The sequence below is a fragment of the Engystomops pustulosus genome, chromosome 3 (assembly GCF_040894005.1).
Source record: "Engystomops pustulosus chromosome 3, aEngPut4.maternal, whole genome shotgun sequence".
In the NCBI taxonomy this organism is placed as follows: Eukaryota; Metazoa; Chordata; class Amphibia; order Anura; family Leptodactylidae; genus Engystomops; species Engystomops pustulosus.
In genome coordinates this window covers 68,237,905-68,263,466 of record NC_092413.1, presented here as the reverse complement: position 1 = coordinate 68,263,466, position 25,562 = coordinate 68,237,905, and the positions used below count along the sequence as shown (strand labels likewise).

Here is a 25,562-nt window from a genome sequence, read left to right as displayed (position 1 = left end):
GCGTAACAGTTGAGCGAACGTTGAGGGGTAATGAGCGAACCATGGGTCTCGGATGACAACTATCATATCTGAGAATGTTGTTTTTGTCTGTGGGTTTGGTGTATAGTGAAGTCCTCAATCCTTCGTCTGTCATTTCCACTGTCACATCTAGAAATTGTATATGTTCTTTGGATTTAACCATCGTGAATTTGATGTCCTGGTCTATTGTATTTAAGTACCTATGGAAATCATCCAGTTGCTGCTCCGAGCCTGTCCAAATGAGGAAGGTATCATCTATGTATCGCCACCACTTCTGTACGTATTGGAAGTGGTGGGACACATAGATGAACCTCTCCTCAAGGTCGGCCATCACAATATTAGCGTAGGTGGGGGCCATATTGGCCCCCATCGCTACTCCTCTCAGCTGCACATAAAAGTCAGTACCAAATAGAAAGTAGTTGTTGAAGAGTCAGGGCCGGTTCTAGACAAAGTGGGGCCCTGGGCAAAACTAAAAGTGGGGCCCCAAAATAAAACTATTTTATGACCAGTCACAGTCAGCAAGAGGCTCCTTTAGTATGGTAAAACAAACTGTAATATGGGAGAATTTTATAGGAGATAGATAGATGATAGGGAGATTTATGGGCAGCATGGTGGCTCCGTGATTAGCACTACAGCCTTGCAGCGCTGGTCAACATCTGCAAAGATTTTGTATGTTCTCTCTGTGTCTGCGTGGGTTTCCTCCGGGTCCTCCGGTTTCCTCCCACACTCCAAAAAATTTGAGGAGGGGAACCGATATTTTCTGAAAGCAGACACTTGCCCCATTTTCAAAATTGCATCAAAGATTTTATAGACATAGGCGCCTTCATGCAATTTTGATTCAAATTGACACATTTTATTAAAAATACTTAAAATTTGACTTTGATGGCAAAAAATTTGATCCAAACAGAAAATATTTACCTTCACATCTCCTAAATGTAATACATGGACATTTGTAGAGTTCACAAATGTGCCCTATTGATATGTTCACATGCATAAATCCACATAATATCACTAAAACTGTAATAACTAGATATCTGCTTTTCAGCTAGACATTTTTAGACAGTCACAACCTGCAAAATATATATATAAAACAGAATAAAAAGTAAAGGCGCCATAAAACCTATAGAATTTTGAAAGCAGACAACTAGGCGATGCATTTGGCAATTAACATTCAAAATGTCCTCTAAAATATGTACAAATCCAGAATACTCTACTTTCCTAAAAAAGTAAGATGTGAGGAGATCATACAGACCCCACATGTGTATATTCACCAAAACATGCAGCAAAGGGAACTGCAGAAAATTCACACAGATCTATCATTGTCTGTTCCTTACACAATGGTAACCCAAATAAATAACTATATATCCATAAACCCCTCTAATGAGATAATAAAAGTCACGTTTAGATGTGCGCCATTGTATTAGCCGCACAATAACAGAACCCTCCGCGCTTCATAAGAATGAAAGTGAGAATGTCATAACATAGGTGTAAATAATGGAGGATGATGGGAAATAAAAACTTTATACCAGGACATGTGTGTGTTTTTGGTGTTACATATAACTTTATGGACATGTTCTGGTCGCGGTGTAGTCACATTAGGCGAAGAGGATTGAATGTTCATCGTATCAGTCAATTTTCCCAACAAAAAATAACTATCACAAAATAAAAGGGAATAAGAGAGAATGGGCCACATTTATCACTTTTGTGCGCATAGGTGTAGTAGTTGTGCCTAAATTCTGGTGCACTGTTTTCCAGAATTATCACAAGCTTTTACAGAATTAGCACAACCATCTGTGATAAGTTAATTTCCTGCCTCTTATTAATCACTTTACTTTAACACAGTTTAGGCACAATTTTGGCACAGTTTCGGCGTAATGTTAGATTCAGGCACTTACATGTCATCCTGCTACAAGCTCCTCTCTGCTTCTCCCACAGCCCAGAATGAAGATAACACTCACAGCAGCACCCAGGTGTGTGACACCCTGCACCCAGTGACCTCCTCAGTAGGGGATTCTCCTGGAGGGGATCCCCCAGGGCTGGTCTCCTGCTGCACCCCTGTAATTCTGCACAGTATCCCCCTCCACTGGTGATACTGTGCAGAATGACATGGGGGACACCTGTCAGTACTATGTGCAACATTCTGTAACGTTCTCTTCTCTCTTGCTTTGAGCTGAGGATTCTGCAGAATGTTTTGTAAATAGAAGGTGATGAAGTGTAAATAGAGTCTGCAGCTCCTGTCTGCAGAGTATCTAATGACTGTATTATCTGTACTAGTGTCTGCAGAGTATCTCATGTCTGTATGATCTGTTCTAGTGTCTGCAGTGTCTGGATGAGCTTTTCTGCTAGAAATGAGCTGTTCTGCAAAGGGGCTCAGTGCTTTCTTCTCAGTTAACGCCAGCTCCGGGCTGGAGTGTTTTTGCGCCCGTTTTTGCGCCTAAATGAAAAGTCGCAAGTGATGAATATCATTAGGCGCATCAAAACATCTGGATTGCTAGGATAAATGAGGGAAAGCTGGTTATTTTTTGCTGGGCAGCTAGCATTTAGTCACATTTAGTCGCAAAAATGGCACATAAAATGGTGCGCCTGAATGAAAAGGCGCAAAAACAACAGAAAAAAACGATTGATACATGTGGCCCAAAGTGTGTTCTTAGATTTGCATAGAGAAGGGTTAAAAACATGAATATTAGTTGATATTATCCCTTCTCAAAATGTAGTACTAGTAACATATAAAGTGAATATTTCCATTATCTGTGAGGTGCAGCAGCTCCTGTGTGCAGCTAATACTCCCTGCAGCCTGATGGCTAAGAATCTGGAGATGGGGGAGACAATTCAGAGGGCTGTATCTCTGGTTCTGTGACTCATAGAACCTCACTTCTTTTTTCCTATGAAAGAAGAGAGTCTCCTCTTTTATATGAATCTAAATTTGTGTTTCTAAAATGCAGAAAAACTGAGATATTAACTGTTAAACTGCCGTCGGAAGTGATATTTATATATAAAATATGGCACCTGATATTCTCACTTTAAACCTGAATATCTCTGGATCCATAGCACCTAGAAACAAAATTCAAGATTCATTTGAAAGAAGAGATTCTCCCCTTTCTCCCTGGGGGCCCTGGGCAATTGCCACCTTTGCCTACCCATAGCGCCGGCCCTGCATATATATAGGTATACATATATGCATATATATATATAGGTATACATATATGCATATATATATATATAGGTATACATATATGCATACATATATGCATATATATATATATATATATATATATATATATGTATGCATATATGTATACCTATATATATATATATATATATATATATATGTATGCATATATGTATACCTATATATATATATATATATATATATATATGCATACGTATATATATATGTATACGTATATATATATGTATACGTATATATATATGTATACCTATATATATATATATGTATACCTATATATATATATATGTATACATATATATATATATAGGTATACATATATATATATATATATATATATATAGGTATACATATATATATACGTATGCATATATATATATATATATATATAGGTATACATATATGCATATATGTGTGTATATATATATGTATAGGTATATATGTATAGGTATATATATGTATAGGTGTGTATATATATGGGTATACATATATAGATATATATATATATATGTATATATATATATATATATGTATGTATACATATATGCATATATATAGGCTTATATAGGCATATGTATAGGCATATATATAGTGGCATATACACTCACTGGCCACTTTATTAGGTACACCTGTCGTGCTCGTTAACACTTAATTTCTAATCAGCCAATCACATGGCGGCAACTCAGTGCATTTAGGCATGTAGACATGGTCAAGACAATCTCTTGCAGTTCAAACCGAGCATCAGTATGGGGAAGAAAGGTGATTTGAGTGCCTTTGAATGTGGCATGGTTGTTGGTGCCAGAAGGGCTGGTCTGAGTATTTCAGAAACTGCTGATCTACTGGGATTTTCACGCACAACCATCTCTAGGGTTTACAGAGAATGGTCCGAAAAAGAAAAAACATCCAGTGAGTGGCAGTTCTGTGGGCGGAAATGCCTTGTTGATGCCAGAGGTCAGAGGAGAATGGGCAGACTGGTTCGAGCTGATAGAAAGGCAACAGTGACTCAAATCGCCACCCGTTACAACCAAGGTAGGCAGAAGAGCATCTCTGAACGCAAAGTACGTCGAACTTTGAGGCAGATTTGCTACAGCAGCAGAAGACCACACCGGGTGCCACTCTTTTCAGCTAAGAACAGGAAACTGAGACTACAATTTGCACAAGCTCATCGAAACTGGACAGTAGAAGATTGGAAAAATGTTGCCTGGTCTGATGAGTCTCGATTTCTGCTGTGACATTCAGATGGTAGGGTCAGAATTTGGCGTCAACAACAGGAAAGCATGGATCCATCCTGCCTTGTATCAACGGTTCAGGCTGGTGGTGATGGTGTCATGGTGTGGGGAATATTTTCTTGGCACTCTTTGGGCCCCTTGGTACCAATTGAGCATCGTTGCAATGCCACAGCCTACCTGAGTATTGTTGCTGACCATGTCCATCCCTTTATGACCAAAATGTACCCAACATCTGATGGCTACTTTCAGCAGGATAATGCACCATATCATAAAGCTGGAATCATCTCAGACTGGTTTCTTGAACATGACAATGAGTTCACTATACTCAAATGGCCTCCACAGTCACCAGATCTCAATCCAATAGAGCATCTTTGGAATGTGGTGAGATTCGTATCATGGATATATAGTGGCATATATATGTATATATATATATATATATATATATATATATATATATATATATATATATAGTGGCATATATATATATATATATATATATATATATATATATATATTATACTCACCGGCCACTTTATTAGGTACACCATGCTAGTAACGGGTTGGACCCCCTTTTGCCTTCAGAACTGCCTCAATTCTTCGTGGCATAGATTCAACAAGGTACTGGAAGCATTCCTCAGAGATTTTGGTCCATATTGACATGATGGCATCACACAGTTGCCGCAGATTTGTCGGCTGCACATCCATGATGCGAATCTCCCGTTCCACCACATCCCAAAGATGCTTTATTGGATTGAGATCTGGTGACTGTGGAGGCCATTTGAGGACAGTGAACTCATTGTCATGTTCAAGAAACCAGTCTGAGATGATTCCAGCTTTATGACATGGCGCATTATCCTGCTGAAAGTAGCCATCAGATGTTGAGTACATTGTGGTCATAAAGGGATGGACATGGTCAGCAACAATACTCAGGTAGGCTGTGGCGTTGCAATGATGCTCAATTGGTACCAAGGGGCCCAAAGAGTGCCAAGAAAATATTCCCCACACCATGACACCACCACCACCAGCCTGAACCGTTGATACAAGGCAGGATGGATCCATGCTTTCATGTTGTTGACGCCAAATTCTACCATCCAAATGTCGCAGCAGAAATCGAGACTCATCAGACCAGGCAACGTTTTTCCAATCTTCTACTGTCCAATTTCGATGAGCTTGTGCAAATTGTAGCCTCAGTTTCCTGTTCTTAGCTGAAAGGAGTGGCACCCGGTGTGGTCTTCTGCTGCTGTAGCCCATCTGCCTCAAAGTTCGACGTACTGTGCGTTCAGAGATGCTCTTCTGCCTACCTTGGTTGTAACGGGTGGCGATTTGAGTCACTGTTGCCTTTCTATCAGCTCGAACCAGTCTGCCCATTCTCCTCTTACCACTGGCATCAACCAAGGCATTTCCGCCCACAGAACTGCCGCTCACTGGATGTTTTTTCTTTTTCGGACCATTCTCTGTAAACCCTAGAGATGGTTGTGCGTGAAAATCCCAGTAGATCAGCAGTTTCTGAAATACTCAGACCAGCCCTTCTGGCACCAACAACCATGCCACGTTCAAAGGCACTCAAATCACCTTTCTTCCCCATACTGATGCTCGGTTTGAACTGCAGGAGATTGTCTTGACCATGTCTACATGCCTAAATGCACTAAGTCGCCGCCATGTGATTGGCTGATTAGAAATTAAGTGTTAACGAGCAGTTGGACAGGTGTACCTAATAAAGTGGCCGGTGAGTGTATGTGTATATATATATATATATATATATATATATATATATATATATATATATATATATATTAAAAGATCAGAGATTGCATTAACGCCACTGACACACATAGTGACCTGTTTTACCCCATTGAAAATACCCTTACGCGTATAAATACGCATCTTAAATCTCTGTCTGAACCGGGAGCTGCAGCCTCTTTATGTGACTACTGTAGCTCCCGCCCCACTAGAAGATTATGTGACCGGAGCACAGCTATTCAGTACAGGCTCCGGTCCCATGACCCAAAGCAGAGTAGATGTCAAAGGAAGGACGGGCACTACCAATATAAAGCAGTATCTGAAAAGTCCACGCTTCCCAAAAGACCATAGATAAATACACAAAGAACAGTTGGATGCGTACACAGGACTAATAATGTAATGCAACGTTTATTGCAAAAGAATTTATACTATAACAAAGACAGGACAAAAAATAATAAAAACCCTTAAACACCATCCAGGTGTACCTGGCCACCAAGAGCCAATGATGGACCCTTTACTCCCTAGCTAAATCTGCATCCGTGAAATAAATGTAATCGTACAGAAAAGGCATACCTGCACTGAAATATAAAACAAAATGTATGCTGATGCTAGAAGATATCCCCTAATGCAAATGTGCAAGCTATATGCCAAATTGATACAATACCACAATCATTGTCATATGTCCATGTGGAAGAGACTCAAAGGCATGTTCAGAGAGTGGGGGAGGTAACTTCCCCTGAGATAAGTGACAGCAATGTGCAAGGTCCTGTCTATATATAAAGGGTCCCCCCACCCACAGCAACCCAGTGAAAAATTATTATCATGCAGTTATGGCCTGCAGCCAATGAAAAGCGCCAATATACAGTGTGTACTAGACGGATCCACACATGCAAGTCATGTGATTGATCACATGATCGGGAAAAGAATGCATAACATAGCCATGTGGATGATCACATGATCGAGAAGAGGATACAATACATGGCCAAAGCCTGTAAATGCGCTATTGATAGAAATATGCACAGTCTAATACAAAAAGTGGTAAGGATTTTATTAATAATCGACAATGAGCAAGCGTGCATGCTCAACGGATAATCAATGCATGAAATAAGATATATATTTGTAACCAAGTAGACAATTTTGTTGACGTTACAGTGAATGATGAAATACAAACAAACATTATTATAAATATGCATATAATGTTACATGTGCGGTATAAAAAACATGTGGTACAAGTTTTGGCTGTACCAAACCATGCTATAGAGATCAAGTGACGAAATATCACTTGATATCACAGTCGATAAAGTGCAAAATTTGTGAACCTGGTGAGTAAAGCGGATAAAAAACAATAGTGTAGGGGTCTGCGATTAGACCTAAATTCATGGAAAATGAAAATCAAATAATGGTTGAAAGATGACATAAATAAATAGATAACTAGTCAATGGAAAAAAAAAGTCATCTACATATAAATAATCCCATATTTACTTTCCAATGCAGTGTAATCAATACAAGGCTAACTAACGCAGCAAAAGTATGTTTGGAGGAATATACGATAGGCAGGAGATGCCATAATTAAGGTCAGGTACTTGGGTGGGGGGACCGAAGATGAGATCATTCCAACATATACTATACAAGCAAAAATAATAAGCATAGTAGACAGGCGGGAGGATAGAGGCAAGATAGAGGCATCAGCACTCGGCAGCACAGAGCTGAGGCAGAAGCTTATGGCTTTGTGCTGCCATCTGTTACATCCGGGGTTTGCTACTGTATTTTCAGAGAAATAGAAGGGTTATAGTTGTAATGGGGAAGGATAGAGGAGGCCAGTGAATGCTGTTTTACTGTGCTTATACAGTGTGTGTTTTTTTTAATATATACAAACTTGTTTATAACTCTTTTGGTAATTTTAAGAAGTAGTTCTTTCCCTGAGAATTTTCCTTTCTGATATTTTCTTTTAGGCCCGATAAAGCAGCAATGTGCAATAGCTCCTGGCCTTTAGACATATCCAACATACAGGTATGCTACATCCTTACATAAAGTTTATGTTATGAACATGTACCATGCTTTCCAAATTTTGAAGAGCTGACTGCTGAACGAGGAACAAGACAGTGGGGGGAATTCATTATTGCATGTGCGCCAAAAAATTTTTGGATTAGTGCAAAAGAAAAGAGTCTAAAACACTTTCCTCCACATTTATGAAGACTTTAAGACCACTTTTCTGACTCCATCAAAGGGCATGGAAATACTGGAAATTAACCTCAAGAAAAGGGGCGTGGTCGGGCAGGAAATAATCTGTGCACCAGATTGTGAGGAACCTTGCACAGCTCTACACTAATGAGCTTTGCAGTAATTTACCTAATATTTACCAAATTTTTGGGTTTTTATAATTATTTAATTTTTTTTAAAGACATCTACCACAATGACGAAGGATTGTAAATAGAGATGAACGAACATACTCGTTCGAGCATTAGCGTACTCGAAACTGCTCGTTGCTCGGACGAGTATTTCTCCAGCTCGAGAAAATGGCATCTCCCGCCGTTGTGATTTTTGGCGGCCAGAAACAGAGCTGATCACAAGCCAGGAGACTCTGCACTCCACCCAGCATGACGTGGTACCCTTACACGTCGATAGCAGTGGTTGGCTGGCCTGATCAGGTGACCCTGGAATAGACTAGCCCCTACCCACGCTGCTCGGATCATTCTTTGTCTGGATGCCGCTAGGGAGAGAGCTGCTGCTGGTCAGGGAAAGCGTTAGGGTGTTCTATTAGAATAGTGTTAGGCAGGAGTGATTCTACTAGAACCCAACAGCCCTTCTTAGGGCTACAATAACGTTATATATTTACTTTTTTTTGGTTTGCTTGTGGCTGGGCTTGCTGCCACTAGTAGTGCAGCTAGTACCATATTGTGAGGAATTTGCTGGGAGACTTGCGACCGTTGTGTTTAGCTCTTAGTGACACACAAATCCACCTCAAACACCGAAGTGGGACAATTTATTAGGGGTTTGATTTGAATTAGGCACAGTCTGCTGATTTATTTTTTTTTACGTTTATTTCTTTTTATAACTCAAAGTCATAAGGCACAGCACAAAATCCAGTTGTGTGCTGTCAGTGTAGGTTAGAAACTAGCCATAGCAATAGGATAGAATCGTTTTGTTTAAAAAACAAAAAAAAACTCAAAAAAAAAAATTAAAGTTTACACTTTAATTTTGAAAATGTTTAACCGGAGGGCTAGGGGTAGAGGACGATGGCGTGGACGTGGGCGTCCAACTACTGCTGGGGTCAGAGGCCGTGGTCCTGGGCGGGGTGAGACACCACCTGCTGATGAGGGAGCAGGGAACGCCTCAGAGCTACACTGCCTAGGTTCATCATGTCTCAAGTTACTGGGACTCGTGGTAGAGCACTGTTGAGGCCAGAACAGTGCGAAGAGGTGATGTCGTGGATTGCGGACAATGCTTCTAGCCATTTGTCGACCAGTCAGTCTTCCACGCAGTCCACCCATGTCACCGAAATCAGCACTCCTCCAGCTCCTCAGCCTCCTTCCCCCCAGACTGCCCCCTCCCAGCAAAATTTGGCATTTGAACCGGCATACTCTGAGGAACTGTTTTCTGGACCCTTCCCACAGTCACAAACCACTTGTCCGGTTGCTGCTGAGCTATTTTCCGATGCCCAGGTTTTCCACCGGTCGCAGTCTGTGGGTGATGATGACATTATTGACATAGTGGAAGAAGTGTGTAAAGAGGTGTCGGATGATGAGGAGACACGGTTGTCAGACAGTGGTGAAGTTGTTGTCAGGGCAGGAAGTCCGAGGGGGGAGCAGACAAGGTCCACCTGACCACGGACACGTGGACGAGTGCTGCCGGGCAGGGCCACTATATATCGCTGACGGCACATTGGGTTAACTTGGTGGAGGCTGGGACCGACCCTGGGGCTGGTCATATACTGCCGACGCCGAGGATTGCGGGGCCTACCTCGGTCCAGGTCTCAAAGGCCTACTATGCCTCCTCCTCCTCCCACCCCTCCTCCACCTCCTCCTCCGTATTACCATCCCTTGGCATGGCACCATCAGTCGGTAGCTCTAGGCACAGCAGCAGTGCCATCACTAAGCGACAGCAGGCGGTGCTCAAACTGCTGAGCCTAGGCGATAAAAGGCACACCGCCCAAGAGCTATTACAGGGCATCACGGCGCAGACTGATCTGTGGCTGGCACCGCTGAACCTGAAGCCAGGCATGGTTGTGTGTGACAACGGACGTAACCTGGTGGCGGCTCTGCAACTCGGCAGACTGACACATGTGCCATGCCTGGCCCATGTGTTAAATCTCATAGTTCAGCGTTTCCTCAAGACATACCCCAATCTGTCTGATTTGCTCACGAAGGTGCGCCGCATCTGTGCCCATTTCAGGAAGTCCAGCACAGATGCTGCCACCTGAGAGTGTCAGCATCTGTGCTGGACTTCCTGAAATGCGCACAGATGCGGCGCACCTTCGTGAGCAAATCAGACAGATTGGGGTATGTCTTGAGGAAATGCCGCCGGCAGCGGCAGCGCCGCCTCCCACTGCCCGCTCACCGACTGTTGTGCGACGTGCCCACGAGGTGGAATTCAACATTAACCATGTTATCCAGAGTTTACCAGCAGTGCAGAACGATTGTAGACTGCCAGATGTCAACTTCCACCAGAACTGGTAGTCAGGTCAGTCAGCTTCCTGAAGTCTACAATGAGGAGTGGATGTCTGATATCTGTCAGGTGCTGAGCAAGTTTGAGGAGTCAACACAGATGGTCAGTGGCGATGCCGCCATCATCAGCCTCACCATCCCGCTGCTTGGCCTGTTGAAAAACTCTCTGGTCAGCATGAAGTCGGAAGCTTTGCGCTTGTCACAAGAGACTGGGGAAGAAGATTCCCTTGTTGATAGCCAAAGCACCCTCAGGTCTGTTTCTCAGCGCATATCGGAGGAGGTGGAGGAGGATGAGGAGGAAGAGGAGGAGAATGTTGGCGAGACAGAAGAGGGGACCATTGTTCAGTCCTTCACTGTTCAGCGTGTATGGGGAGAAGAAGAGGAGTTGGAGGAGGAGGAAATTGAGAGTCAGGCCAGTGAGGGGAGTGAATTCTTGCGCGTTGGGACTCTGGCGCATATGGCAGATTTCATGCTAGGCTGCCTATCCCGTGACCCTCGCGTTCAAAGAATTTATTCCAGCACCGATTACTGGGTATTCACTCTCCTGGACCCATGGTACAAGCAAAATCTTTCCACTCTCGTCCCTGTAGAGGAAAGGAGTGTGAGAATGCATGAATACCAGCAGGCCCTGGTGCACAAGCTGAAACAGTATTTCCCTTCTGACAGCGCTAGCGGCAGAGGGCGTACTTCTGCGGGACAAGTAGCGAGGGAGAGTAGGCGAGCAGGCAGCTTGTCCAGCACTGGCAGGGGTACGCTTTACTAGGCCTTTGCCAGTTTTATGTCACCCCAGCAAGACATTGTCACCTGTCCCCAGTCTCGGCAGAGTAGGGCTGATCTTTACAGAAACATGGTGAGGGAGTACGTAGCTGACCATACCATCGTCCTAAATGATCACACAGCTCCCTACAACTACTGGGTTTCAAAGCTGGACATGTGGCACGAACTGGCGCTGTACGCCTTGGAGGTTCTTGCCTGCCCTGCCGCTAGCGTGTTGTCCGAGCGGGTTTTCAGTGCAGCTGGTGGCATCATCACCGATAAGCGTACATGCCTGTCGACTGACAGCGCTGACAGGCTGACGCTTATCAAGATGAATAAAGCCTGGATTTATCAGGATTTCCTTTTTCCACCAGGTGAAAGAAGCTCAACCTGAATAATGTATGCACTCCTGCTCCTCATTGTCCTCCTTCTCCTCCTCTTTGTACACTAAAGCAGAGGAAACTGGCTATTTTTTGCCAGGGCCAACTGGCTCTAGCTATAGTACTCTATGTATTTAATTTTTCTGGAGGACCACCTACCTGCTCCTCTGGTTTGAAAACTTTTTCGACTGCCACATACAGGCACTATCCAAATTAAATTGTATCCATAGCAGCCTCCACACGTCGTCTTTTTAGCTGCCTCCACACGTTGTCTCCATTGCTACCTCCACACGTCATCGCCATAGCTGCCTCCAAAAGTCGTCCATATAGCTGCCTCCATACATGGTCCCCTTATCAAACGAGCTGTGTCAGGCAGAATTTTGGGAACTCGGCCGATCTGTTGCCGCCATGCTGGAGACCTGAAGTTGCAATCATAGCAGCGCAATATGGATGCCCCATAATGTCGCTCTTAATCATGGAACCATTTCCGAAAAAACAATTAAAAATAGAACCACTATGCTATTCCATTATTCCTAGGTGAAATATTAAAACGACCCCGCTTGCTTTGAAAATTATAATTTTTTCAAAGTAAACGCTTCTGGCCCCCAGGCCCATTTTGGGTGGGGAGGAGCTGAGAGACAGGGGCCTGGACAGGCGAAAGCTCGCCTGGCAGCGGACCGCCAGCTCCATCCCAAGATTAGGCAGCCTCAGAGGCATCCATGCATGCTCATTTTTCGAGTGTTTCACCAGATACGTTATGGAACTTGGTCACTATGTCGCCACCATGCTGTGTTATCGACTAAATATACCGTCAACCTTTTGTTCACATAGGAAATCATTTCAGCGCTTCTTGCTCACCTCCTTTGGTGAAGCCTGAGTCCATTTAGTATGTCGCCATGACACTCTCTAGCCTGCCGCTGCTGACGCTGCCTCTGCATTCCGTCTTCTATAGTGTCAGGGTCAATTATTGGATGTTTCAGATGCTATCTAGCCTCATTCGGTCACTCTGTCATCGCCATGCTGTTTCCCATAATTTTGGCATAGTGGTGTGATTAAGGAGCCTCAGAGGCCTCCATGCATGCTGCCCCTGCTGTTTCCTGTCCATTTCCGTGGTGTTTCCATCCTTTTTTGAGGTTCCCAGGTGTTTGGCCAAGCTTCCCTGTGCAGAGCCTTGGTCCCCCTTAAAAAATTCTCGAGTCTCCCATTGACTTCAATGGGGCTTGTTATTCAAGACGAGCACTCGAGCATCGGGAAAAGTTTGTCTCGAATAACAAGTACCCGAGCATTTTAGTGCTCGCTCATCTCTAATTGTAAAGCAAAAACGCTGACATACTAGTCTGTGCCCTCTATGGCTGGATCTTCTCTTATTGAGAGGGGGCGCACACTCGTAGTTTAATGTGCTTGGTTTAGAATACTTCACTCTGGTGGTAGATGTCCTTTAATACTCTACTATATATAAGGTTACCATATGGGGATTGTCCGAGTCCATAACAAAAATCGACCACTTAAAAAATAAAGGCTACACATACTCACCCCAATCCTTTTCACCTTGTACCCAACGCTGTCTACCACTAAGCTTGACATGCTGGAATCAACTATAACAGAAAGTTATAATTAGCAGTACAGAGTGCAGGAACAAGATGTCCGGTGCTCTGGGCTGCTAATTATGCCTGCCTTCTCCACCTTACTCTCCTATAGTTCTGTGCCGCTGTAAACAAACTGAAAAGACGGCGCCATGGGACATTGGAATATGTGACATCACCATAGTACAGTTGGGAACAAAAGTATTTAGAAAGCCACCAATTGTGCAAGTTCTGCTTCTTAAAAAATGAGAGGGGTATTTGACATCATAGGTAGACCTCAACTCTGAGAGACAAAATGTGAAAACAAATCCAGAAAATCACATTGTCTGATTTTTAAATAATCTTTTTGCAAATTATATTACCTACAAACAAGAATTATAAATAAAAATATAGAGGTGGTAAGAGTGTCACGTGTAATCTCCCACAGGTATAGGGTTAGGTAGTTTAGAGTGAAATGGTGCTAACCTTATTTAGTTGTACTGGCGGTATAACACAGATTCAAGGCAATATTAGATAATATCTCGGACAGCAAAAACGCTTAGCTGAGAAGTGCAAGGGACCTAAAATGTTTTTTTTCTCCAAACAATGGTGCCAGCTTGGGAACCTATAAAAGAAATCTTAATTTTATTTTACTAAAATCATTAAGATATGTTTCTAATCTGGACACCATTCCTCATCAGTTACAAATATCATAAAAACATAGCCAACATTGAGATTTAAATAGTTTGAATGGCGCAAAGATGTGTCATTATGGTATGTAAACACACCATGACTCTTGTTTTTCGTTCATAAAAACTGTGATTCCATAGTATGTACAAAAACACTTCATTATGATTAAAATGTAAAACATAAAATACTGTATCATATTAAAAAAAAATTAATTGATAATAGTATGCCCTATTATTATTAGAAATTGAATGTCTAAATTAAATGTGGCTGGATAAGTGTGTCCAAAATATTTTTTATATTCCAAATATAAAAAAGTGGGAGGGGCCTCAAACGCTGTAGTAGGCTTTGGTAATAAATTTACATTGTTTTCATGGAACTTTGTTTTTATAGGGGTTCCATATTACCTCAAAAATTGTACCTTGATATATTGCTCCATCTGTGGAAGTCTTTTTGTGTGCAATATTATATCAATGTTGACTCAATCTGCAGTTTATTAGTTGTGTGATTCTGCCCACATATTGAAGTCCAAATTGACACATTATCAAGTATATCACAAAGCTGCTATTGCAGTTCAATTTATATTTTGGTGAGAATTCCTCTCCAGTGGAATAAATCAACAATAAACTTTATAAACTTCTTAACTGTAACTTAGTTCGCAGTGTCCGATACAGACACAGAGCTGGGTGTCAGCTGTAACACTCGCAGTCAGTCACAACCACAGCATTTAACATGCCTGTCAAGAGTCTCTCCCCACGATTTAAATTACAAAGTGTCCAGAGCACCAGTTTAAGGTACACCCAATTATAGTTGCAGCTGACCTCTGGTGCTTTACTGTAGTCCCAGATTGCAACAATCAGCTGTAAGGTGTCTGTAATAAAGCTTTATTGATAATCCTTGGTCCCATTACAGCGAAAAATGTTTAAACTCCAATTGTCAATGGGGTCAATTTGTCTGGATCTACAATTTCTACAATCTACAATTTCGACTTGCATACAAATTCAACTTAAGAACAAACCTCTGGACCCTATCTTGTACGTAACCCCGGGGCTGCCTGTATATATCAAACTAATACACCTAAAAGTGCACCTATGAAACTCACTAGCAACATACATGTGAGTATGGCATTATACACTGGTTGATAAAAGAGGTCCCTGAAACAATTGTGTGATTATGCAGTGTTCACATTGTTCAAGTAACAAAAACCTCAACAATGTTTTTCAGAAAAGTCTTAATCCTGAAATGAATACAAAATTTAAAAGTTAAAAATGTATCAAAGTCAAAATCTTCTTTTGCTTGCTTTCTTATTTTTATTTTACAAAAAAACTCTTTGGCAGTGTATGTATTATGCTCTGTGGGGAAAGGGGGTCAGGGGGTGCTAAAAGTGTGTCTCCTGTTGACATTAACCCTTTATATCACATGAGCACCACCAATCCTAGACATTGTGGAACTTGTCCGGGCACTTCATGTTCTTGTATACAACTTTCTCATATGGAATTATACTAGTAACTAAGCCCTTCCACATAGCAAGTGATGGAGGTCTGGGGTCCATTCCTCTAAGAACTATGGCCTTTTTAGATGGATAGCTGACGTAAGGAAATCTTAACGTATTTGGGACATGTTTCCTCATCTAAAAATGCAAAAAGCCACACCAATGGTTAAAAAGGAACTGTTAACTGAAACACTGAAGAAAGAAAATCAGCAACCTTTGACCAATAATGGGTGGCAGAGAGTTTAAACTAGGATTGGGGTAGGAGGACAAGGAAGAAACAAAAGTGGTCAAAAGGTCAGAGAAGCGGAAGCCTTTGTTGGTGAGTGGTGGAGTGGGCATTGAATGGTGAGTAAGCAGTGGAAAGGGAGACCCACAAGTTACAAAATAATAAGTAGGACATATGTGCCAGTAATAATATAAATCAAATTTTAAAAAATAAATGTGGAAAATTAAAGTTCATGTTTACAAATGCCTGAACTATTGCAAGCAAAATGGGTGACCTTGGTTAATACCAGTTCGATGTATTTGGTGCAGTGGAGACATAGCTAGATGGATTTAATTTGGTGTTAGTCTTCAAAGGTTTTACACTTTTTCTGAAAGACATGGCAAATAGTAGAGTAGATGCTGTATGTCAGAAGAGGCTTGAAAGCGGTTGTCGCTGTCAAAATGTCAGTGTCCAGGAAATCCTTGAAAACAATAATCATAACATCATTATTTTCCTCATAACCCCTAGGCGCACCAGGACGTTATAGTACGTCCCGGTGGCTAGATGCTTAGCGCATAAGGATGCACTATTACATCCTGCTTCTAGCACCGGCTCACGAGCGCAGCCGGTACCAGAAGCAGCAGCTGTCAGCTGTCTATCACACGCACTGTAACACACGGGTGTTAACCCCTTACACGCCGCGGTCAAGCATGACGGTGGCGTGTAAGGGTGTTCCTGCTATGGATCCGATCCCCCGTGCCGTGCTATGGATCCGATCCTCTTCTGGGCAGGCCTGAGGAGTGCCATGTGCCCCGGAGCTGCCCGATCTCCGAGGCAGTCAGACCCCTTCTGGGTCTGACTGTAAACTGTCTGAGCATGCGCAGACACAAAAACACAAAAAAACCCACATATTTGATGATATTGCCGTGTCTGTAACAATCTGTATAATAAAACAGAATCATTACTGGAACCGCACAGTAAACGCCGAAAAAAAAAGACGCAAAAAACGTTCCGAAAAAAGAAAATTTTTAACTAATATCTTTTAAAAAATGTTCCGAACTCTAATATAAGCCCACTAAAAAGAAGAAAAATAAAGCCCCTAACCAGATTTGTCAGCCGAAAAATAAAAAAAGTTATGCATGTGAAATGATGGTGATGCTAAAATGAACAAGATTTTCTCCAAATTAGTTTATATTCAGTACAATTGAATAAAATACACAAAACCTCCACATATTTGGTATCGCTGCATCCATATCGATCTGCATAATAAAACAGAATCATTATTAGATCAGCAATGTGAATTCTGTTAAAAAAAAACCCCAAAACGCTCCGAAAAAATAATTTGTAATTAATACCCTATAAAAAATGCTCTAAAAAGTTATTTAAAAAATGTTATGAACTCTAAAATAAGACCACTAAAAAGAACAATCCTTCTCGCAAAAAATAAGCCCCTAAATTAGGGCCATTTCTAGACAAAGTGGGGCCCTGGGCAAAACTAAAAGTGGGGCCCCAAAAGAAAACTATTTTATGACCAGTCACAGTCAGCAAGAGGCATCTTTAGTATGGTAAAGCAAACTGTATTATGGGAGAATTTTATAGGAGAGATAAATGATCAGATTACAGGAGATATATATCTAGACAGATATATAGAAAAAAAGAAAAATCCGGAGCAGCACTACTGGTTGAGTGGTAAGGTGGTGCAAAGCCGTAAGTTCCGTGGCAAACGGTCTTTTGTAAATAAGTCCAAAAAATAGGCAGCACTCCAAGGTTGTAGTCAAAAACGTGAGGGTGAAGCTTTATTCCATGGCAACGTTTCGGTGGTTTAATCCACCTTTATCAAGCATAACAACAATCATTACATACCAGCTATTTAAAGGTGCATAGTGCTTCTCATTGGTCAGATGGTGGTAAAGTGCATACAGGCAAGCACGTACAGAAACAACATTAAACGTGTATATACACAGCTTCTATAAAAGCCGCGACGGCTGGTGCCTCTATATTAGGAGTGAAGTTACTCTTGTTAAACAGATTGAAATGTTTAATGTCTAAAGCATTGGGTACATTGGGTTTAGGAATTAAGGTGTTATTATGAAACCAATGCTTTAACTTAATATTACGAAAAAAACTGTGAAGATCTTGTTCCAATTGGAACCAATCAACAGGACAACATAGGCTATAAGAGAGTCCCTTTTGCAGTACAGAATATTGAAATTCATCTAGTAATTTAGAAGAGATATTTATCACTATTTTGGTTTGGCTGTCACAGTCCTCTGTGGTAGGTTCCGTGTCCTGAGGGTCTTGGCCTTTCCTTCCTCTGTGCCGGTGCCGTCCGCCCCGCCGGGTTCTTTTTCTATATTCAAGGCCTGGCATAAAAAAGGATCATTTGGAGCTAATGTGGATTGTTCCTTTTCTCCTGTCGGTGCAGGTCTTCTGGGGGGAATCCTTTTCTTTTTTATGGCGTCTTTGTTGGATGTATTAAAGGCGTGCGGGTGTAATCCTTGCCAGCTATATATCTTGCCTGTGCGATAGTCTTCTTCGTCTCTGGTCCACTTTGATCTCTTTGTTTGCTCTTGTTCAATTTTGAATTGTGATAGTCTCTCATGGATCATATCAAAGAATGTTTTGCAATCGGACGCAGTCAGGGTCTCCTTTAGGGTGGTTTCCATATTCAGGGAGTGTTCTTGTAGTTTCTTGATCTCGTTTTGTAAAAACTCGATGTTGAGTAACATCAGATCCATTGCATATTTATTAGAAATATGCATGAATTTGGTACAAAAGGTAGTATCTTGAGAAAAGAGATTTGGTCGTATATTGGACCTCATCCCTCGTGGTATCCTTTTCGCCTTAAAATATTCTCCCAAGGTAATCATATGAAGAGTTTCACCGGAAGTAGCTCCCACTGTGACACAACAGTGGAGCCGATGATATGGTTACACCACACCCTTCCGCTATTCTCTCTGAACATCGCGCCTATACAGGTGCTTTAATCACAGGTGTGTACCAACTTTATGAATGGAGAAGGAGACGTGGGCTGGTCATATCCCGATAGGTGGGACTTCCTGTTTTTAATGCTTGACACTATTGCACTTTATCGCCACTGTATTATGAATTTTCACTGCCAATGTACATAACATGTATGAATTGTAATATGTCATCATGAATATACACGTTTAATGTTGTTTCTGTACGTGCTTACCTGTATGCACTTTACCACCATCTGACCAATGAGAAGCACTATGCACCTTTAAATAGCTGGTATGTCATGATTGTTGTTATGCTTGATAAAGGTGGATTAAACCACCGAAACGTTGCCATGGAATAAAGCTTCACCCTCACGTTTTTGACTACAACCTTGGAGTGCTGCCTATTTTTTGGACTTATAGACAGATATATAGATAGGAGATAGATGATAAGCATCTTCACCCGGTAATTCAACCAAGGGCTATCAGCCCTTTCACTGCCCGGCATTTCTGGATATCTTTTATCGCGTTATTGACCAGAGCAATTTTTTTAATTTTGACGTTTAAAAATAAAATCGAAATTACAGCAAAAATAATAAAGTAAGCCCAACAAACCACATATTTTCTGAAAGCAGACACTTGCACCACTTTCAAAATTGCATTAAAGAGTTTATAGACATCGGCGCCTTCATGCAATTTTGATTCAAACTGAAACATTTAATAAAAAATACTTAAAATGTGACTTTGTTAGCAAATGTGCTCCAAACACAAAATATTTACCTTCACAACTCCTAAATATAATAGACGGACAAGTGTAGAGACCACAAATGTCCCATATTGATACTAAAACTGAAATAACTAGATATCTGCTTTTCAGCTACACATTTTAAGACAATCACAACCTGCAAAATATATCAATAAAACAGAATAAAAAGTAAAGGCGCCATAAAACCTATATAATTTTGAAAGCAGACAACCAGGTGATGCATTGGGCAATTAACATTCAAAATTTCCTATATGTACAAATCCAGATACTTATATACAGAAAGACAAACTTTTCCCGATGCTCGAGTGCTCGTCTCGAATAACGAGCCCCATTGAAGTCAATGGGAGACTCGAGCATTTTTCAAGGGGACCAAGGCTCTGCACAGGGAAGCTTGGCCAAACACCTGGGAACCTCAGAAAAGGATAGAAACACCACGGAAATGGACAGGAAACAGCAGGGGCAGCATGCATGGATGCCTCTGAGGCTGCTTAATCGTACCATTATGCCAAAATTATGGGCAACAGCATGGCCATGACAGAGTGACCGAATGAGGCTAGATAGCATCTAAAACATGCATATAGGGGACGGCATGCAGCGGCAGGCTAGAGAGTGTCATGGCCACATACGCTAAATGGACTCAAGCTTCACCAAAGGAGGTGAGCAAGAAGCGCTGAAATGATTTCCTATGTGAACAAAAGGTTGACGGTATATTTAGTCGATAACACAGCATGGTGGCGACATAGTGACCAAGTTCCATAATGTATCTGGTGAAACAGCCGAAAAATGAGCCTGACACAGCTCTTTTGATAAGGGGACAACATGTGGAGGCAGCCATGGAGACAACTTCCATGATTAAGAGCGACAGTATGGGGCATTCATATTGCGCTGCTATAATTGCAACTTCAGGTCTCCAGCAAGGCGGCGACAGATGGGCCGAGTTCCACTATGTATCTGGTGAAACACCTGAAAATTCTGCCTGACACAGCTCGTTTGATAAGGGGATGATGTGCTGCATATCCTCTTGTGCTCCAGCATCTGGGGTATAGAGAGTTGAAATGGGACATTGGTGGACGCTGTGGAGGATAGTGGAGGCAAAATGGACAGGAAACAGCAGGGGCAGCATGCATGGATGCCTCTGAGGCTGCCTAATCTTGGGATGGAGCTGGCGGTCCACTGCCAGGTGAGCTTTCGCCTGTCCAAGCCCCTGTCTCTCGGCTCCTCCCCACCCAAAATTGGCCTGGGGGCCAGAAGCGTTTACTTTGAAAAAATTATAATTTTCAAAGCAGGCCGGGTCGTTTGAATATTTCACCTAGGAATAATGGAATAGCTAAGTGGTTCTATTTTTAATTGTTTTTTCGGAAATGGTTCCATGATTAAGAGCGACAGTATGGGGCATCCATATTGCGCCGCTATGATTGCAACTTCCGGTCTCCAGCATGGCGGCGACAGATGGGCCGAGTTCCACTATGTATCTGGTGAAACACTTGAAAATTCTACCTGACACAGCTCGTTTGATAAGGGGACGATGTATGGAGGCAGTGAACTAGTAGTAGATTAAAGGTGCTGCAGTTAAAACTATGTTAGTTGGATCTTGGGATGGAGCTGGCGCTCCGCTGCCAGGCGAGCTTTCGCCAATCCAAGCCCCTGTCTCTAGGCTACTCCCCAAACGGCACTTCTAAGAACCTTTTGTATAAGATCAAGTGTAGTAGCGTTCCTTTAAGTTTGGGTTATGGCGGGTGAGGGGAATGTAAACAGATGCGCAAGAAGCGCTGAAATAATATCGGTAAATGATAAAAGTTTGCCAGTATATTTTGTGGATTACACAGCAGAGTGGCGACAAAGTTAACAAGTTTGATGTGGAAGCCATGAAAACAACCCAAAATTCTGCCTGACACAGTTCGTTTGATAAGGAGACCATGTATGGAGGCAGCTATATGGACAACTTTTGGAGGCAGCTATGGCGATGACGTGTGGAGGTAGCAATGTAGACAACATGTAGAGGCAGCTAAAAAGACGACATGTGAAGGCTGCTATGGAGACAATTTAATTTGGATAGTGCCTGTATGTGGCAGTCCAAAAAAGTTTTCAAACCAGAGGAGCAGGTAGGTGGTCCTCCAGAAAAATTAAATAGATTGAGTGCCTGTATGTGGCACTTCCAAAAATTGTTTAAAACAGAGGACCGGGTAGGTGGCCCTCCAGAATAATTAAATACATAGAGTACTATAGCTAGAGCCAGTTGGCCCTGGCTAAAAATAGCCAGTTTCCTATGCTTTAGTGTACAAAGAGGAGGAGAAGGAGGACAATGAGGAGGAGGAGTGCATACATTATTCAGGTTGAGCTTCTTTCACCTGGTGGAGAATGAAAATCCGAAGAAATCCAGGCTTTATTCATCTTGATAAGCGTCAGCCTGTCAGAGCTGTCAGTCGACAGGCGTGTACGCTTATCGGTGATGATGCCACCAGCTGCACTGAAAACCCGCTCGAATAACACGCTAGCGGCAGGGCAGGCAAGAACCTCCAAGGCGTACAGCGCCAGTTCGTGCCACATGTCCAGCTTTGAAACCCAGTAGTTGTAGGGAGCTGTGTGATCATTTAGGACGATGGTATGGTCAGCTACGTACTCCCTCACCATCTTTCTGTAAAGATCAGCCCTACTCTGCTGAGACTGGGGACAGGTGACAGTGTCTTGCTGGGGTGACATAAAACTGGCAAAGGCCTTGTAAAGCGTACCCCTGCCAGTGCTGGACAAGCTGCCTGCTCGCCTACTCTCCCTCGCTACTTGTCCCGCAGAAGTACGCCCTCTGCCGCTAGCACTGTCAGAAGGGAAATACTGTTTCAGCTTGTGCACCAGGGCCTGCTGGTATTCATGCATTCTCACACTCCTTTCCACTCCATGGATGAGAGTGGAAAGATTTTGCTTGTACTGTGGGTCCAGGAGAGTAATCGGTACCAGTAATACCCAGTAATCGGTGCTGGAATAAATTCTTTGAACGCGAGGGTCACGGGATAGGCAGCCTAGCATGAAATCTGCCATATGCGCCAGAGTCCCAACGCGCAAGAATTCACTCCCCTCACTGGCCTGACTGCCCATTTCCTCCTCCTCCAACTCCTCCAACTCCTCTTCTTCTGCCCATACACGCTGAACAGTGAAGGACTGAACAATGGTCCCCTCTTCTGTCTCGCCAACATTCTCCTCCTCTTCCTCCTCATCCTCCTCCTCATCCTCCTCCACCTCCTCCGATATGCGCTGAGAAACAGACCTATGGGTGCTTTGGCTATCAACAAGGGAATCTTCTTCCCCCGTCTCTTGTGACGAGCACAAAGCTTCCGACTTCATGCTGACCAGAGAGTTTTTCAACAGGCCAAGCAGCGGGATGGTGAGGCTGATGATGGCGGCATCGCCACTTACCATCTGTGTTGACTCCTCAAAGTTACTCAGCACCTGACAGATATCAGACATCCACGTCCACTCCTCATTGTAGACTTCAGGAAGCTGACTACCAGTTCTGGTGGAAGTTGACATCTGGCAGTCTACAATCGCACTGCGCTGCTGGTAAACTCTGGATAACATGGTTAATGTTGAATTCCACCTCGTGGGCACGTCGCACAACAGTCGGTGCGCAGGCAGTTGGAGGCGGTGCTGCGCTGCCCTGAGAGTGGCAGCATTTGTGCTGGACTTCCTGAAATGCGCACAGATGCGGCGCACCTTCTTGAGCAAATCAGACAGATTGGGGTATGTCTTGAGGAAACGCTGAACTATGAGATTTAACACATGGGCCAGGCATGGCACATGTGTCAGTCTGCCGAGTTGCAGAGCCGCAACGGCCGTTGTCACACACAACCATGCCTGGCTTCAGGTTCAGCGGTGCCAGCCACAGATCAGTCTGCGCCGTGATGCCCTGTAATAGCTCTTGGGCGGTGTGCCTTTTATCGCCTAGGCTCAGCAGTTTGAGCACCGCCTGCTGTCGCTTAGCGATGGCACTGCTGCTGTGCCTAGAGCTACTGACTGATGGCGCCATGCCCACGGATGGTAATTCGGAGGAGGAGGGGTGGAAGGAGGAGGCATAGTAGGCCTTTGAGACCTGGACCGAGGTAGGCCCCGCAATCCTCGGCGTCGGCAGTATATGACCAGCCCCAGGGTCAGACTCGGTCCCAGCCTCCACCAAGTTAACCCAATGTGCCGTCAGCGAAATATAGTGGCCCTGCCCGGCAGCACTCATCCACGTGTCCGTGGTCAGGTGGACCTTGTCAGAAACGGCGTTGGTCAGGGCACGGATGATGTTCTCTGACACGTGCTTGTGCAGGGCTGGGACGGCACATCGGGAAAAGTAGTGGCGGCTGGGGACCGAATACCGAGGGGCGGTCACCGCCATGAGGTTTCGAAAGGCCTCGGTCTCTACCAGCCTATGGGGCAGCATCTCCAGGCTAAGCAGTTTGGAGATGTGGACGTTGAGGGCTTGGGCGTGTGGTTGGGTTGCACTATCCTTCCTTTTGCGCTCCAGCGTCTGTGGTATGGAGAGCTGAACGCTGGTGGATGCTGTGGAGGATCGTGGAGGCGAAGTTGGGGTTTTCGCACGGGAGGTGTTTGGGCCGGGGTCCTGGGCAGGGGGCTGACTAGCAGATAACACAGGGGAAGGGGCAGTGGTGTGCCCGGCTGGAGGTGAACGAGCTTGGTGCCATTGAGTGTGGTGTTTAGCATTCATATGCCTGCGCATACTGGTGATAGTTAAGCTAGGAGTTGTGGAACCCCTGCTGATCCTGGTTTGGCACAGGTTGCACACCACAGTCCGTCGGTCATCCGGTGTTTCTTTAAAGAACCTCCAGACTTCTGAAAATCTAGCCCTCGCCACGGGAGCTTGACTACGGGAAACATTTGGCGCTGATGCACCAGCTCTGGCCCTGCCTCTCCGTCTGGCCCCAACACTGCCTCTTCCAACCTGTTCTGCTATAGGACTCGCCTCCGTCTCAGAAGCACTGTGTTCACCCGGCCTTTCAACCCAGCTTGGGTCTGTCACCTCATCATCCTCTGATCCCTCAGTCTGCTCCCCCCTCGGACTTTCTGCCCTGACAACAACTTCACCAGTGTCTGACAACCGTGTCTCCTCATCGTCCGACATCTCTTTACACACTTCTTCCACTACGTCAATAATATCATCATCACCCACAGACTGCGACTAGTGGAAAACCTGGGCATCGGAAAATAGCTCAGCAGCAACCGGACAAGTGGTTTGTGACTGTGGGAAGGGTCCAGAAAACAGTTCCTCAGAGTATGCCGGTTCAAATGCCAAATTTTGCTGAGAGGGGGCAGACTGGGGGGAAGGAGGCTGAGGTGGAGGAGCTGGAGGAGTGCTGATTTCGGTGACATGGGTGGACTGCGTGGAAGACTGACTGGTGGAAAAATGGCTAGAAGCATTGTCCGCAATCCACAACATCACCTCTTCGCACTGTTCTGGCCTCAACAGTGCTCTACCACGAGTCCGAGTAACTTGAGACATGATGAACCTAGGGAGTGTAGCTCTGCGGCGTTCCCCTGCTCCCTCATCAGCAGGTGGTGTCTCACCCCGCCCAGGACCACGGGCTCTGACCCCAGCAGTAGTTGGACGCCCACGTCCACGCCCTCGTCCTCTACCCCTAGCCCTCCGGTTAAACATTTTGCAAATTAAATTGTAAACTTTAAATTTATTTATTTATTTTTTTTAAACAAAACGATGCTATCCTATTGCTATGGCTAGTTTCTAAACTACACTGACAGCACACAATATAGTACTAGCTGCACTACTAATGCCAGCAAGCCCAGCCCCAAGCAAACAAAAAAAAGTAAAATATAACGCTATTGTAGGCCTAAGTAAGCCGTTGGGGTTCTCCTATGGCTATTTTCTAGCCTACACTGAAAGCACACTGCTTTGCCAGATTACTT

The 25,562-nt window shown here is 43.6% G+C and overlaps 1 protein-coding gene across 1 annotated transcript in view; it reads left to right on the top strand.

Moving 5' to 3' along the window:
- Positions 1 to 25,562, top strand: part of LOC140120487 (ribonuclease T2-like) — a 292,997-nt gene that overhangs the window by 251,561 nt on the left and 15,874 nt on the right. The window contains exon 7 of the mRNA XM_072139513.1: positions 8,127 to 8,184. Within this exon, the coding sequence (XP_071995614.1) occupies positions 8,127 to 8,184 (58 nt within the window). The remainder of the gene's footprint in view (positions 1 to 8,126; positions 8,185 to 25,562) is intronic.